The sequence below is a fragment of the Pimephales promelas genome, chromosome 4 (genome assembly GCF_988280905.1).
Source record: "Pimephales promelas chromosome 4, fPimPro1.hap1.1, whole genome shotgun sequence".
Lineage (NCBI taxonomy): Eukaryota > Metazoa > Chordata > Actinopteri > Cypriniformes > Leuciscidae > Pimephales > Pimephales promelas.
Window position 1 is genome coordinate 50,178,199 of NC_142772.1, and position 16,605 is coordinate 50,194,803.

General features: G+C 42.2%; 1 protein-coding gene across 1 annotated transcript in view; it reads left to right on the forward strand.

Moving 5' to 3' along the window:
- Positions 1 to 13,726, forward strand: part of trabd2a (TraB domain containing 2A) — a 49,357-nt gene extending 35,631 nt beyond the window's left edge. Inside the window, exons 5-7 of the mRNA XM_039661460.2 lie at positions 5,515 to 5,605; positions 8,697 to 8,894; positions 12,949 to 13,726. Of these exons, the coding sequence (XP_039517394.2) occupies positions 5,515 to 5,605; positions 8,697 to 8,894; positions 12,949 to 13,132 (473 nt within the window). The 3' untranslated portion in view covers positions 13,133 to 13,726. The remainder of the gene's footprint in view (positions 1 to 5,514; positions 5,606 to 8,696; positions 8,895 to 12,948) is intronic.
- The last annotated feature ends 2,879 nt before the right edge of the window (positions 13,727 to 16,605 follow it).

Here is a 16,605-nt window from a genome sequence, read left to right on the forward strand (position 1 = left end):
CATCTCAGCGTCTCACATCTCAGCGTTTCTCATCTCAGCGTCTCTCATCTCAGCGTCTCACGTCTCAGCGTCTCTCATCTCAGCGTTTCTCATCTCAGCGTCTCACATCTCAGCGTCTCACATCTCAGCGTTTCTCATCTCAGCGTTTCTCATCTCAGCGTCTCACATCTCAGCGTTTCTCATCTCAGCGTTTCTCATCTCAGCGTCTCACATCTCAGCGTCTCACGTCTCAGCGTCTCTCATCTCAGCGTCTCTCATCTCAGCGTCTCTCATCTCAGCGTCTCACATCTCAGCGTTTCTCATCTCAGCGTTTCTCATCTCAGCGTCTCACATCTCAGCGTTTCTCATCTCAGCGTCTCACATCTCAGCGTTTCTCATCTCAGCGTCTCACATCTCAGCGTCTCACATCTCAGCGTCTCACATATCAGCGTCTCTCATCTCAGCGTCTCTCATCTCAGCGTTTCTCATCTCAGCGTTTCTCGCTGTCATCTCAAGACATGTGTGTCCAGATCACGTGTGTTGTGATTCTCCGTTCTTCTGTAGAGATGCAGGCGGTAGATCTCACTCTTTCACCCTCGAGATAAACTCCAGACTCCCGTGTGTTTAACCGGTAGATTCTGACGAATGAATGCTCTTCTATAGACTCTGGAATTCTCTCTTTCATAATAATTCGGGCATCACGCAGGTTTTGCGTCTCTATAGAGGAGCGTGGAGCGGATCTGCTGTCAGATGTTATCTGTGTATCTGCCCTCATGTGTGAGGAAAACATCTGGTGTGTGTTCAGACGGGGAGAGATCGGTTTTACACGGTTTTATTCCACATTTTGTATGTAGATTAATTTTTGAGTTATCTGTGAAGCAGTGGATTTTAATGTGCTCTATTGAATTTTATAATATTTATTTGCAGCTCATTGTTTAATATTTTCTGTTTGGGAGCTGACGCGTTTGCGAATGAACTTCTGGAACTCTTTAAATGCGGATAATGTTTTATTAAGGAAGCTGCTGCTATTTTAATGACATAAGCCACACTAGTAAATGTATATACTGGGCCTGAAACTAACTTTGTGCCAATGACCATCCATGAAACAGAGATAAAGCCTTATAAAAGTAAGAAAAGTTGAAAGCAGTGAATGATATTTAGTTGTTTTATTTACATTGAACTGTCATGAAACGCCCCTGATTTATCGTTCAGCTGTTGGAAAAAGACTAACAAAGTGTAAAGTTGTCGAAAAGTGCGAGTGTACAGGGTGGGAAAGTGGAGACAACAACCAATAAAACATACACCTGCAACACACTCATTATACAGACTTATAGAGTTAAAGGTTCAAATCTAACCCTATAAAACAGACTTGCCAAACGTGGAAGAACGTTTAAAAGGTCCGAGTCTTTGCTTCTTCTTCTGGATCTGGAGACTGACAGCGGCTCGTTCTTCTCCGAACGCTGGACTGATCTCAGTGCTAAAGGATGCTAACCGCCAGTAAACATTCCTCCGCCGACACGACTCGCCAACAAGTCCAACAAAAATACCACAGAATTGTAAAAACGTGTTGAAGTTGCTGTGAGGCGGTCGCCCACTTATCAGCTCATCTCCAGTCTCAGACCATCTAAAGAGCTTTTCAAGTCGCCTTCAGCAATAACACGATTCTGAATTCCCCGTGACTTGTGTAGTTTCCCTCATGACTTCAGATTTGGACGAAGGTGCAGCGAGTATTAATGAGAGCGCTGAAATAACACCGGGAGATTTTATTTGGCTTCGCTTCTTTGTTGGACTTTATACAGCGTTTACCTCCAGCACCACGACTAATAGAAGAGAGAAACAGCCAAGACTCGCGCTTGCAACAACAACTAACCATTCATTTCAGCTTATTACAGATCCTTGGACGCTCTTTGTTTCGAACATATTTCCGACTTGTGCATTCATGCATTTTTCTAGTGCATTTTAATGGGAATAGCATTACACGTACAGCCTTTTCCAACGCAGGTCACTCCAGAAATGTGTTCAGGTGACTTTATGAGTCTCAGTTCTGGAAATATAAACTGCAGGACAAGAATATTTGAAGAATAACAGTTTCCCTTCATGTTGCATGAGTCAAAATGCTCATGTTTAGTTTTATTTGCTCTGATGTGGCCGGGTTTCTCTCTGGTCCTGTAGGATTAAAATCCGCACTGCAAAAAAATACCTTTCTTACTTTGAATTTTTGTGTTTTGTTTCCAGTTCAAATATCTTAAAAAATGGCATACAATATTGTCTTGTTTTCTGAAAATAATAAAAGAATAAAATAAAATAAGTGAGTTTTAGCATAAAACAAGCAAAATAATATTGTTTCTGTTTAAATGAACATTATTTTTCTGACCGCATTGGCTTCAACATAACGTCTTATGGCATTTTACTCATCTAGTGAATGAATCTTGAGATATTTGGACTGGAAACAAGACAACAATCCTGAGTAATAAAGCATTTAGTTTTCAGTCGAGTGACTTTGCCCTGTAGTGTTTAGTTTGCTGTGGTATTGTCCTGATCCCGGGTCAGTCAAAGGTTAGCGCAGGAGCCGGGCTGTCCGGGACGGTCGGTTCTCTCAGACACGGGCGAGTCTCAACACTTTCAACATAATGACCACTTTACTGAGTTTGGGGGTCTGTAACTGATGCATCAGATAATAGTTCAGGCTGACGACAGTAATCGAGTGTGTGATGTGTAATCATACGCTTCCTCTTCTTGTTCATCAGTGACTTTATTTCCACATGAGTCGCTTGTGGTCAAGTCACCTTTTTTAAAACACAGATTGTTTCAAAGCAGCTTTACAGAGATAACAGGGAAATAATGCAACACAATCATGTTCCTCATTTGTAAGTGGCTTTGCACTGAATGAATGCATGTAAATCCGTGTCTGAGCACGAAGACAAACGACGGCCGTGGTTTAGTAAGTCCATAATCTGCCCTTAAGCGGAGGATAAGTATAAGACAAATGAGACGTGAGACGAGCATTAGCTGGAAACGTCTCTCGGGTCACGGAGTCGGCGGCTCTGGGGGAAACGGATGCTTTATTTCTCTGATTGAAAACAGCATCTGCGTAATATTAATATTAATATTCTGCTTAATTACTGGTTCAGACTGTCTAAGCAAATCCTGCTCTTCCTCAATCATTCTCACATCAAGACACATTTACTGGAGAAGAACTCTGACTGAAGATATTAAGACTTGATTGATGAAAATTGCATCAACATGAAGATTTACAGGAGTGAGCTTCTGATCTGTGTGTGAGCGTAACCGTATCAAGGACTGGAAGACAGGACCGCGTTCTTCTGCTGTGTGAACGAGGCCTAAACAATGTGGGTTGTTTTTACCCAATTTTGGGTCAAATATGGAACAAACATTGGGTTAAACGTCTGGCTTTACTTAAGGTTAACAACACCCCTGTGTATCTCAGTGTGTGTGTGTGTGTGTGTGTGTGTGTGTGTACACTTCTGTCATTGTGTGCAATATCATGTTTTTCACGTTCGCCTCGCTTGCACTAGTTTTGCGTGTGTTGATTTGTATAGTTTTTGCGTTGTATTGATTATGGCATGTTGTTTATTGTACATCATCGTATTGCTTCTTTAAAATTCTACTTAAATTGTATTTATTTAAATTAGATGTTTAGTTTGCACAAAGTTATAATGATGACACTGTGAGGATTGCTATACCTTTGTATGTCAATGCAAAAAATGTGATATTTTTGTCTTGTTTCCGGTACAAATATCAAGTAGTAAAATGCCATTAGCCATCTTGTTTTCTAACAAAAATAAATATAATAAAAATCCAAATTAAGCGAGTTGTTGCTTAAAACAAGCAAAATTATCTGACAATAGGAAAAATAATCTTAATTCAAATGGAAACAAGATCGTTTTACTTGTTTTAGGGAAGAAATACTGTGTAAGAATATAATGTTTTGCAGTGTAGTGATTATAAAGAATGTTGACTCTTGTTTGTCCATATTGAAACAACCCAACATTTTTTAGAGTGTATTTAATGTTGTCAGTCAGTGTGTTCATCAGCAGATGTGTGTGTTCAGGACCGGCGCGTTTATTTACCCAGCACGCACCTCTCCGCTCCAGCTCAACTTCTCTAATATAAATATGATGGCGTATGGAAAAGAAGCCGTGCATTCGCTCTAATAATTGGAGTGAAGGCTGAAGGACACAGGCGTCTTTCTGGACTCTGAAAGGACGTGTGTGTGTGTGTGTGTGTGTGTGTCAGCATGAATGCGCTCAGTATAACGCAGAGCCAACGGCCCCTTAAGAAAACAAGCGCTAAAAGCCTGAGCTCAGGAAGTTTTGAATAAAAGCTTTTAGTGGGTTTTAGGCTTATCTCAGCCGTCCATCATCAACACGCGAGACGCTTTCCTGACGATCGACTCAACAACTCGCTCACCGATCAATACGGCCATTCAGGGGTGTGACGACTCCCATCCGAATGTTCTGATCCAGTCTGACCTCCGACCTGTGCTGCCTGGATCATGATCACACACTGCCAGAGGAGACCCGAGTCTGAGTCTGGTTTCTCTCCAGGGTTTTCCTTCATTCTGTCTCTGATGGAGTTTGTGTTGTTGCCACTGTTTCCTTTGGCTTTTGGCTTCATTAGTTGGGGGAATTAAATGTAATATTCAACAATATTATTGATCTCCTGCATTGACAGCATTATTAGAGACCTGAACTGAACTGGACGATGACATCACGGTTTATTGTGATGATCTCGGCGCAGAAGTGCTCAGATTTGGCCAGATCTGAGGATAATCTTTCAGAGAAATAGGCCTTTTGTGTCCATAGATCTCATGAAAAATGGGTCAAAAATAAAGGTGTTGTTCAGGGTATAAATGAACTAAAGGAATAACTTTACAACTAACATTCATTTCAACTACATCACGCTCTTCCTCAGTGTTCTCCATATCTAAACGACACATTCAGAAGAACAATGACTGAAGATATTAAGATATCAAAAGGAAGTGAGTTTGAGTTTAAAACAAGAACAAATATCTGCCAATGGAGTCAGAAAATTAATCCCGTTTTCACTTTGAATTAAGATTATTGTTCTGTGTGTGACAGATGCATGATGGGTGATCTTCAGCTGAAGACAGTGATCTGTATGATTAGGCCTTTTTTAGCCCGTAAGGATTTGGGAAACGTTATTCGTGTGTTTATTTTCAGTGGATGAAACTACTGCAGCTCGCTGTGTTCTCGAGCTCAGAAGTAGAGCAGATTACAGACGACGCTGAGCTGCACATTAAACAGGAGTTTAGATATGAGCACATCCCCCCCGATGATAGATCTCCGCTGTATAGATGTAAGATCTCGGACGGACGCGGTGTTTACCAGAGTTTATCAGACAATCTAAAAAACATATTAAACTAAACCCTCGCAACACAACACTATAGTATTAATGTCCCTGTAAATCATTTATTTCAAGTGGACTTAAATAAATAGTTCAAATGTGTGAGACTTGAGTCCAGAGACTGATGCTCGAGTGTTTGTGTTGCAGGTCATTTTCTGGGAAACAACACAGTGATCGATGTTCTACGGCGCGAAGGTTATGAGGTGGAACACGTACCAGCTGGACAGCCGCTCCCCAGGTAACACACACACACACACACACACACACACACACACACACACACACACACTCACTCACTCACTCACTCACACTCACTCACTTTCTCACTCACTCACTCACTCACTCACTCACTCACTCACTCACTCACTTTCTCACTTTCTCACTCACTCACTCACACTCACTCACTCTCTCACTTTCTCACTCACTCACTCACTCACACACTCACTCACACTCACTCACTCACACACACACACACTCTCTCACTTTCTCACTCTCACACTCACTCACTCACACACTCACTCACTCACTTTCTCACTCACTCACTCACACTCACTCACTCTCTCACTTTCTCACTCACTCACTCACTCACTCACTCACACACTCACTCACACTCACTCACTCACACACACACACACTCTCACACTCACTCACTCTCTCACTTTCTCACTCACTCACTCACTCACTCACTCACTCACACACACACACACACACTCTCACACTCACTCACTCTCTCACTTTCTCACTCACTCACTCACTCACTCACTCACTCACTCTCACTCACACACACACTCTCACACTCACTCACTCTCTCACTTTCTCACTCACTCACTCACTCACTCACTCACTCACACACACACTCTCACACTCACTCTCTCACTTTCTCACTCACTCACTCACTCACTCACTCACACACACACTCTCACACTCACTCTCTCACTTTCTCACTCACTCACTCACTCACTCACTCACACACACACTCTCACACTCACTCTCTCACTTTCTCACTCACTCACTCACTCACACTCACTCTCACTCACACACACACACACTCTCACACTCACTCACTCTCTCACTTTCTCACTCACACTCACTCACTCTCTCACTCACTCACTCACTCACTCACTCACTCACTCACTCACTCACTCACTCACTCACTTTCTCACTTTCTCACTCTCACACTCACTCACTCACACACTCACTCACTCACTTTCTCACTCACTCACTCACACTCACTCACTCTCTCACTCTCTCACTTTCTCACTCACTCACTCACTCACTCACTCACACACACACACACTCTCACACTCACTCACTCTCTCACTTTCTCACTCACTCACTCACTCACACTCACTCACTCACACACACACACACACACTCTCACACTCACTCACTCTCTCACTTTCTCACTCACTCACTCACTCACTCACTCACACTCACTCTCACTCACACACACACTCTCACACTCACTCACTCTCTCACTTTCTCACTCACTCACTCACTCACTCACTCACACACACACTCTCACACTCACTCTCTCACTTTCTCACTCACTCACTCACTCACACTCACTCTCACTCACACACACACACACACACTCTCACACTCACTCACTCTCTCACTTTCTCACTCACTCACTCACTCACTCACTCACACACACACTCTCACACTCACTCACTCTCTCACTTTCTCACTCACTCACTCACTCACTCACACACACACTCTCACACTCACTCACTCTCTCACTTTCTCACTCACTCACTCACTCACTCACTCACTCACTCACTCACACACACACTCTCACACTCACTCTCTCACTTTCTCACTCACTCACACACTCACTCACACAAACATAAAATTCACTCTCACACATACACTCACACACACACACGCATACACACACACACACACACACACACACACTCTCAGGGTGAGCTCATAATGAGGGTCCCTCGGGTCTCCCGGGTCAGAATGGGCCCATTGTTTGAAGAGCTCATGGGTTTCATCACAACATATGCAGAAATATGAAGAGTGTGTGTGTGTGTGTGTGTGTGTGTGTGTGTGTGTGTGTGTTACGGTTAGAGTCAGTCTGCAGTGGACGTCACACTCGTCTGGAGGAAGTGATGCGTGTTGGAGTGTGTAGTTCTGGTTAGTGTGTTGGAGTCCCACCATCGACAGACACATTAATGTTCACAGAAGCTCACACAGAATAAAGTGCTTTAGTCCAAATGCTTCATATATGATGAACAAGCTTTATATGACAGATTTCATTCAGACTTTAAACACTGATCAGCGAACAGAAAGAGAAGCTCGACTGCAGCTGTTGGAGAGACGAGTCTCGGTAACCCCACCCACATTTACATCTCCTAATAGATCTATACACTGAGGCACACACTCATACTATCAGACACACACACACTCATGCACACACACACACACTCACTCTCTCTCTCACACACACACACACACTATGGAATGGATGGATTGGCAGATTGAAGGAGACGTTGGAAACTCGAGGTCCGGAAAGCTCCATTATAAACGTGCAGTTTCGGCTCCGCTGCTCGTTTGCATCCGAGCGTTCGAGACTCACAGTCTGAGAGCAGCAGATGTGCAGAACAGCTCTCATCGACGTGTGTGTGTGTGTGTGTGTGTGTGTGGGTCTGGAATTATTTCTACAGCGCTTTATACAGTCTAGATCGGGTCAGAGCCGCTTCATAGTGATAAACAGGAGAATAATGCAATCAATAATGCATGAAATATGAGACAAATTCAAATTCAGTCTCCATTACTCTTACTCAATAATCACATTCACAAGCTCATTTACATCTTTAAAGTCCTAAATAAAAACATATTTTATTCTCTTAGGAACCAACCAGCCAATCACATTCCACTTAAAAGAGCATATTGAACTTCTGGTGCTCTTCACTTGTTGGACAATTGTATTAGTGGTGTACTATATTTTAGTTTGATAATGTTTTTTATTTAATATTTAGTATTTTTAGGGGATTTTATGGTACTTAAAATTTTATTAAAAATGCAGTTTTTATATGAAGTCTATATGTTCATAATCCGGTTTTATAGACGGAGATAATGTGAGGCGTAAGTGTGTGTTCGGCGTGTGAGCTGATCTCTCAGTAAACCAGCGTTCAGTGAGATGTTGTTCGGCTGCAGTTCCAAACGCTTCCACTAGAGGAAACTCGTCTCGCATTCATTTCCAATGCGCCATTTCTGACTGTGACTGTTGTTATCAGGACCATTACACCTGATCCAGTCACGCCCATCATGTGTGTGTGTGTGTGTGTGTGTGTGTGTGTGTGTGTGTGTATGTGCAGGTCCGGCTGGAGGGCAGGAGAGCCGGAGCCGGAGCCGTTCCTCCACGAGAGTCTCCAGGAGCACGAGGAGCTTCTGCTGGCCGAGAGGATGGAGCTGACGGAGACGGCGGAGCACAAGCTGAAGAAGAAGCGCAGGAACAAGCAGCGGAAGCAGAGCCGTCGCCAGTTCAACGACCTCTGGGTGCGACTGGAGGACAGGTGCGATACACACGTCACACTCCAGATAGCGGTGTGTGTCAAGCGATACACACGTCACACTCGAGTGTGTGTCGCTTCTGCATCCTTGCACACGGAGTCCAAAACTCTAGTCCAGTTCTCGTGCTCGGCCTCTGACACTTTCATCCGTCAATAAAAAGTTCCAATCGGATTCGATTTTTCTGCATTGTTTGTCTGGGAGACGTTCGCTAACAGCAGGCAAGCTGTCATTGTTTGTGTCAAACGAGTTGTGGATTTGTTGTAACATTAAAACAGGAGATCATGACTCACTCAGAGCGACTCTCGAGCTCCAGTGGTTTCCTCTGAATGGTCAAAACTTGATTCAGAGTCACTGAACGACAAAAATATAAATAGAAAATCGCATACGGAAATTTCAGACTCAGGGCCCTATTTTAACGATCTGTCAAAGCGCATGGCGCAAGTAACTTTGTGGGCGGGTCCCGGCGCTGTTGCTATTTTCCCGGCGGGATAAATGCCTCTTGCGTCTGGCGCAAATCTAAAAGAGTTTGGTCTGGAGTAGCTTCATTATTCAGAGGTGTGGTTTGGGCGTAACGTCAAATAAACCAATCCGAGCGCCATCCAACATACCCTTTAAGAGCAGGTGCGCATGTTGCATGACGGATTGTTATTATAACGGCGGGTTTACCAGGAGCGTTCACAGCCGAGGAGACCGACGCTCTCGTCAGGACAGTGAAAGACAGAAGTGACGTTGTATGGGGATGGAGAAACTCCAAGCGGCGGTTAAACATTATATACGTATGTGTCTCGCCACTATTGGGCAAACAGGTCTGATCCAGTATCACAATTAGCCTTAAAAATGGGTAATTCGGTTTTTTCATCTTCATGGACACCACAATGATTTCCCTCATGTGTTCATATTTTTCCTTGTTATAATGTATGATTGGCAAAAATAAAAACTGCTGCATCTGTGTTGATGAGAGAATCAGTGCTGCATTATGGCCAAGCATGCGCGCTTAAAATAGCATTATGAACACCGCGCAACGCGCCACTGACTTTAGACCAGGTGTTTTGTGGTCAGCGGCGGAGTTGTGTTCTGGAAGTGTAAAATAGCACCAGGGAATGTTTGCGCTGAAACACGCCTCCTTTTTGCGCCGATCCGCCCAGGGAGCGCAAGTTCATTCCCTAGTTTACCGGCGTGCGTCTGTGGAGGGAAAATCCCGCTTTGCGCGCGTGCAAAATAGAAATGAGACATGCGTTTGTGAATAAAATCATTTGCGCCGGGTGTAAGATAGAGCCCTCAGTCTGCAAGGACCTTCAGACTTATTTTACTGCCAATGATATATTTGATGTATTTTTGCTCGCACTGGACTTAAGAGGTTCAGCCTTTCCCGGTCCGAGAGGTAAAGGAGACGGACAGATGGGCCTCGGGATCAGGGTCGGCACCTTAGGGATGGATCCCTGTTTGGGATATAGGAATGCCTTGACCATCCCCGGTGCAAACTCAAGGCAAATGGGGGAAACCGAAAGGACCTGACTCTTTTGAGGGACGATATAGCTAGCAGAAAGATGGTCTTAAAAGTAAGACATTTCTCTGAAACCGAATCTAAAGCTCGAATGGAGCCCTAGACAGGCCTTTTAAAACTATTGCTAGGTCCCAAGCCGGTCCCCTTGCAGACCTCAGCCTCAATGTGCCACGAATGAGACGTGTGGTCAGGGGGTCTCGACCCAACGATGTGCCACCCACCGGGGCGTGGAAAGCCACTATGGCCGCCACGTATACCTTGATAGTTGATGGACGTAAACCTGACGTAAAGGGCTGTTGCAGAAACTAAAAAAACTCAGAAACTCTGTGGCGCCATTTCTTTTGAGCCGAAGCCATCTTAGCGTGAAGAACGGCCCTCGCAACCAGCTTCTGTTTCTGCTTCTGCTGCGTATGAGAAACTAGACGGCCGGAGCTGTCTCACCCAGCAGCCCCGAGGGAGAGATGTTTAACCGCCTCTGACTGTGGTTTGGCCTCCTGGAGACTCTCGACAACCCAAATAACCGTGTCGCCGAAGACAGCTGTATTTCTCCTTGATCTCCATCAAACTCAGCCAGAGGTGTCTCTCAGTGGCCACAAGGGCTGCCATATAGACTACTGGAAAGAGATTGAGAATCCGCTTCCCCCATGATTGTGTCACTTTCAAAGCCCAGCATATCTACCTCCACTTCGCAATAGTGTTTTATATATATATATATATATATATATATATATATATATATATATATCAGACAGACAGCAGTAAATATATCAGACAGACTGACGCATCGCGAGTTCCCTCGAAAAAGAACTAAATATTTGTCAATATGGAGCGCAATAACTTCTTATTATCTTTATTGTTTTTTGAAATATGAGTATATAGTTTTTATTTCATTTATTTAGTTTAGGTTATTTTAGTTGAAAGTCTTAATTCAGTTATATTTTTTATATTTTATTTTATTTCAGTATGTTTATTTGAAGTACTGAAAATGTTTTAATGGTTTATATAATATATTTTGAATGAAATTATTTTTTCATTAGATTATTTTATTTTTTCATTAAAGTTGTGCTTTTGTCATTTTTATTAGATGTTGTGGTAACACTACAGTAAGTTAACGAGCAATGCATTCTTTACCGTATTTATTTATTTATTTATTTTTTGTTAAGGTTAGTTAATAAAAACATAACAGTTCATTGTTAGTTAATGTTAGTTCAGGTTCATTTAATACTATTAACAACTTTTGATTGTAATGATGTGTTAGTACATTTCCAAATCAACATTAACTAAGGTGAATAAATGCTTTAGAAGTTTTTTTCCTGTAAACTAAAGGAACCTTACGGTAAAGCGTCACTTTTTTCTCTAAAAAAAGATTATATAGTTTTAGATTTAGTTTTAATCACTTCAGCTTTATCTACTAGTTGAAATCCCAGTAAATGTTGATTTTATTTCCAGTAATGGAAAATTTTGTATGGTTTCAGACATTAGCCCAGTTCCCCGTCTCGATCGGATCAGTGTAACAGAGTCTTTACATCAGATGACATGTTCTCAGCCGAGCCTGAACCGTGTTCTGGACATTTGCTTGAATTTACGTCTACAGTCGCCCACGTAATCCTGAGGAACAACAATATTTCTTTAATAAACAGTTTATGGAAGCGTAGCGAGTGGCGGTTCAGGTCCAGACGCTCAACACAAACAGAAGAGCTGCATATAGACTTCATTTACTCTGACCCGTGGAGGGAGACGGGCCTGGCACACGTCTGACACACACACACACACACACACGCTCAGAGATGTTCGAGTGTTGACACAGATGGAGGACGTGAAGGGAACTTTATTTATGTTTCCCGTCCGTCTCATGAGTTCTGACAGACTCTAAACCTCCATTTATTTTCCCTCCTCCTTCAAGGAAAAGACGGGCGTTTAGTGCGGATTCATATTTCATAAACGCGCAGATTTCAGCCGGTCACGTGACCGAAGAGACTGCGATCGCGGTGTTTGAGCGAAACCACATGTGATCGGAGGAATTCTCCTGAAAACACACACACACCATGTCACAAACCACACACGCTCTTCCTCTGTGTTTCTGTGTTCCAGCACTAATATCTAATCATTCTCAAAATATCAATGGAAGCTTGTATCGGCTACAGAATAAGACATTTTAAAAGATAATTACGAGTTTATATCTCACAATTCTGACTTTATAACTTGCAATTGTGAATAAAAAGTCGCAATTAATTTTTTTTTTATTCTGTGGCGAAAACAAGCTTCCATAAATATGTCAATGGAGTCAGAAAAATAATCTTGTTTTCACTTTGAATTAAGTTGATTTTTCGAAACGCATATTTGTCTCGTTTTAAGCATAAACTCACTTCATTTTGAGTTTTAAAATGCTTTTCTCAAAAATTTCAGAACCTTAAGAATGTTTAGATAAACAAGATACTGAGGAAAAGCATCATTTCTGCTGTGTGTTTCTTGTCAGTCATTATTCTGCGGTTCATCAGTCCATTTCTTCATAACTCTCTCTCTCTCTCTCTCTCTCTCTCTCTCTCTCTCAGTGTGACGGCAGAAGCTCCGCCCCCTCTCGTCCGCATCATCAATGGTTACATCAGTGTTCAGACACACCCACAGGAGTATGGCAGAGCCAATCACGACGGGACATTCTCAGGCTCCTCCCCCTCATGGACAAGCCCCGCCCTCTCGGCTCTGAGCGTTCAGATGATCATACGGCTGCTTTTATAATATCTGGAGTCACACACACTGATCCTGAACCACTTCCTGGTTCATTCGGGACAAATGCAGAAAACTAAACACTGAACACTTCAATTTGTTTCTTCGTTTCCAGAAGAATCATTTCCATGTAAATATCGGATGTATCATAGATGTAATTTAGAGTTTTTAATAAAGCATTTGCTGTTTGTTCACTTATCATATATATATTATACACACACCCACACACAAACTAAATCAGCTACTGCAGCAGAGCGAATTTCTGTAAAGTATTAGTAAAATCTTAGAAATAATAATAAATCCTTTCCTTCGGTTCAGTGACACAGTTTATATGAGCAGATTTACGTTTCATGCATAAGTGAGTTTCATGAAAGAGGCCTGTTGTTCTGCCTGTCTTTACTATCCGTCAACTGAAGCATTGATGATTGTTTTAATTTGTGTATGACATAGAAATTATTCATTTAATTTATTGGATAGATAGTTTTAGTTGCTCTTAACGTGTTTGTTTTGACACATCATATTCCCGATATCCAGTGTATGTGACGTTACAATAATGTGTTTTTCTATGATCTTACAAACAATAAAGTATTTATCTAGTTGAAGGTCCTCCAGATGGAAGATGAATGTAGAAGTTTCACAGAGAGAAACCCTGACCTTCTGTTTCTGTCATGGGAGAATTCCGCCGAGCCCCGCCCCTCGCTTTACTCCGCTGAGCCCCGCCCCTCGCTTTACTCCACCGCGCCCCGCCCCTCGCTTTACTCCGCCACGCCCCGCCCCTCGCTTTATTCCTCTGAGCCCCGCCCCTCGCTTTACTCCTCTGAGCCCCGCCCCTCGCTTTACTCCTCTGAGCCCCGCCCCTGGCTTTACTCCTCTGAGCCCCGCCCCTCGCTTTACTCCTCTGAGCCCCGCCCCTGGCTTTACTACTCTGAGCCCCGCCCCTCGCTTTACTCCGCTGCATGTTTGCAGAAGCGTCTACATGCCTTGATTTATATAACTATGTTCATGGAACTGATTGGAACACCTAAATTCCACAATTTGGAGGGCTGTCCCAATACTTCTGGCAATATATTGTGTACACAGAGTACGATTGCAAACTGCCCTTCAAAATCCGACTACCGTGTGCAATTGCCTGTTTTTGCTGATGAAGAAACTCATGTGAGCTCAATCTGATCTCACTTACAGCTCATAAAGGACACACAGGAGGTTTTTACATACGACACTGAGAATATAACGCTGCAAACGCCAGATTCACAGCAACACGATTAACTCGACAGATGCTTTTATTGTGTGCATGTTCTCGTCTCGCTGAAGTCACGGCGCGTTACACGGGTGTTTATTTGTCCAGCATAATCCCAGAATGCATCAGCTGTCCAGTGGCGTCACATCAAACTTAAATCCTCATTAGACACCTCAAATAAATACAGAATCATGAGTTCAGTTTCTGTTTTCTCATGAATGTGTTCAGAAAGTTCCAGATCGCAGTGTTGATGTGCCATGATTACCGCCCACTTCAGCGAGGAGCGTAAGAACTGCAGGCCTCATGAACGATTGTTGAACGACAGATCGCACGCGAGCGGCTCTGAAACGCATTTCTCCAGCTCTACTGGGAAAGAAAACACAGAAGGTTTCAAAGCAAACCTGGGGAATGCCGGAGGTCCAGGATGATGCCAGAGAGAACTCGACTTCACCCAATGAAAGACAGTCCTGGAACTAAAAACGACTTCCTTGCTCCGCTCGCTGTGTGTGTGCGTTAAACATATGGACTTTATAGTAGGGCTACTTTTTACGGGGCCAATCTTGTTTAAAGGACCCTTGAACTTGGCATATTAGACATTATATTATTGGCATAATAGACAATAATTTGGAGCAGTTTACTGAGCCATCATCGAGGATGTGTTAACGCTCACAAAAGGGTTTGATAACTGGACTAATGAAATGCAAATTTTAACTGTATCAATGTCTTTTTTGTCCTTCACATGTTAGACAGTAAACACTGATCCACCTGTTTGGACATTACACATATACACAGAGAAAAGCTGCAGGGGAAAGTTACACTGAACAGTAATGTATTACAATATTGCATTACCCCCTTAAAAAGAGACTAATCGCATTACATAGATCTTTTTTTAGAAAAATAATGATGAGTTATTTTACTTTTGCGGTACTTTTTTTTTTTTTTTTTACCTGGACTGGGCTTGTTTTTCTAGAACAAAAAAAGTTGTATTTTGGGGCAAATGTACAGACCCCTTTCACGGCAAAAGTTAAACAACAATCCTCGGACAGAAGGAAATGCATATTCACGCGTGTACAGTAGAGTTAGAGTACAGTAGAGTGCAGTAGAGTTATAGTGCAGTGTACAGTATATTAGAATATATATATATATATATATATATATATATATATATATATATATATATATATATATATATAAATGTTCTCTTATTTCTATGTTCCCATTTATTGACTTTCCTTCACTGGATCTCTGAGTTGTGATGTCACTGATAGGACTATAAATATCAGTTGCATGAAACTTAATTAACATGAAAACCGACAGTAATTTTATAAACAACAGAAGATGTGATTTAGCAGCTAAATACGATGAAACAAACATTATATTACTAAATGTCAGATCATGAAGTGTTTGATGATCAGAGCAGAACGTGTCTCCTCATCCGCTGTAAAAGACCATTCAAGAAACAGTCTAGAAACTGAACTGCAAAGTATAAAATGTCCCTAAATTACAGTCAGATTTGTCAAGACATATTAAATGTGACTATACATATATAAAATGTAAATGATACATTTCATAAATGATGAAAGAATGATTGCAAATTAATGGAATAAGAATTGCTTTTGTCAAAATCATTTGATTATTGTGACTGACCACATCAGACAGAACGACGCTTTGACGGACGGAAACATCCGTGTTCAAACACACGAGAAACTTCACACAGAAACACGTCCGTCGCTGCAGGTGCACGAGATGAAAGCGGAAATATTAATATTAATGCTCAAATCTTTCAGCTCAGCGCTTCAGTTCATCATTATTCGACAGGACAGGAAAGGCAGGGTTTGTTCCAGAAACATGAAGACTCTTCACAGCTGCTCTAAACAGATTTAAATACTGTATACTGTAAATACTTCTGTAGCAGAACATTAAAATCTTCCTCCAATCATTGGATTCTGTCCGTATATTTTCATAAACTGCTTTGAAACAATCTGTAAAAATGCTATATAAATAAATGTGACTTCACACACACACACACACACTCAATCACTCACTAAGTCACTCATTTAACATTTGCTCGCTCGCTCACACACACATACACACAAACTAAAACATTTGCTCACTCACACACTCACTAAGTCACACACTCACAACATACACACTCACTCAAACACACACACACTCACACATTTTATGGTACAATGATAATGCGTTATGTTTCTGTCATAATTTCTCCAAGTTAGGCCGTTTCTTGATG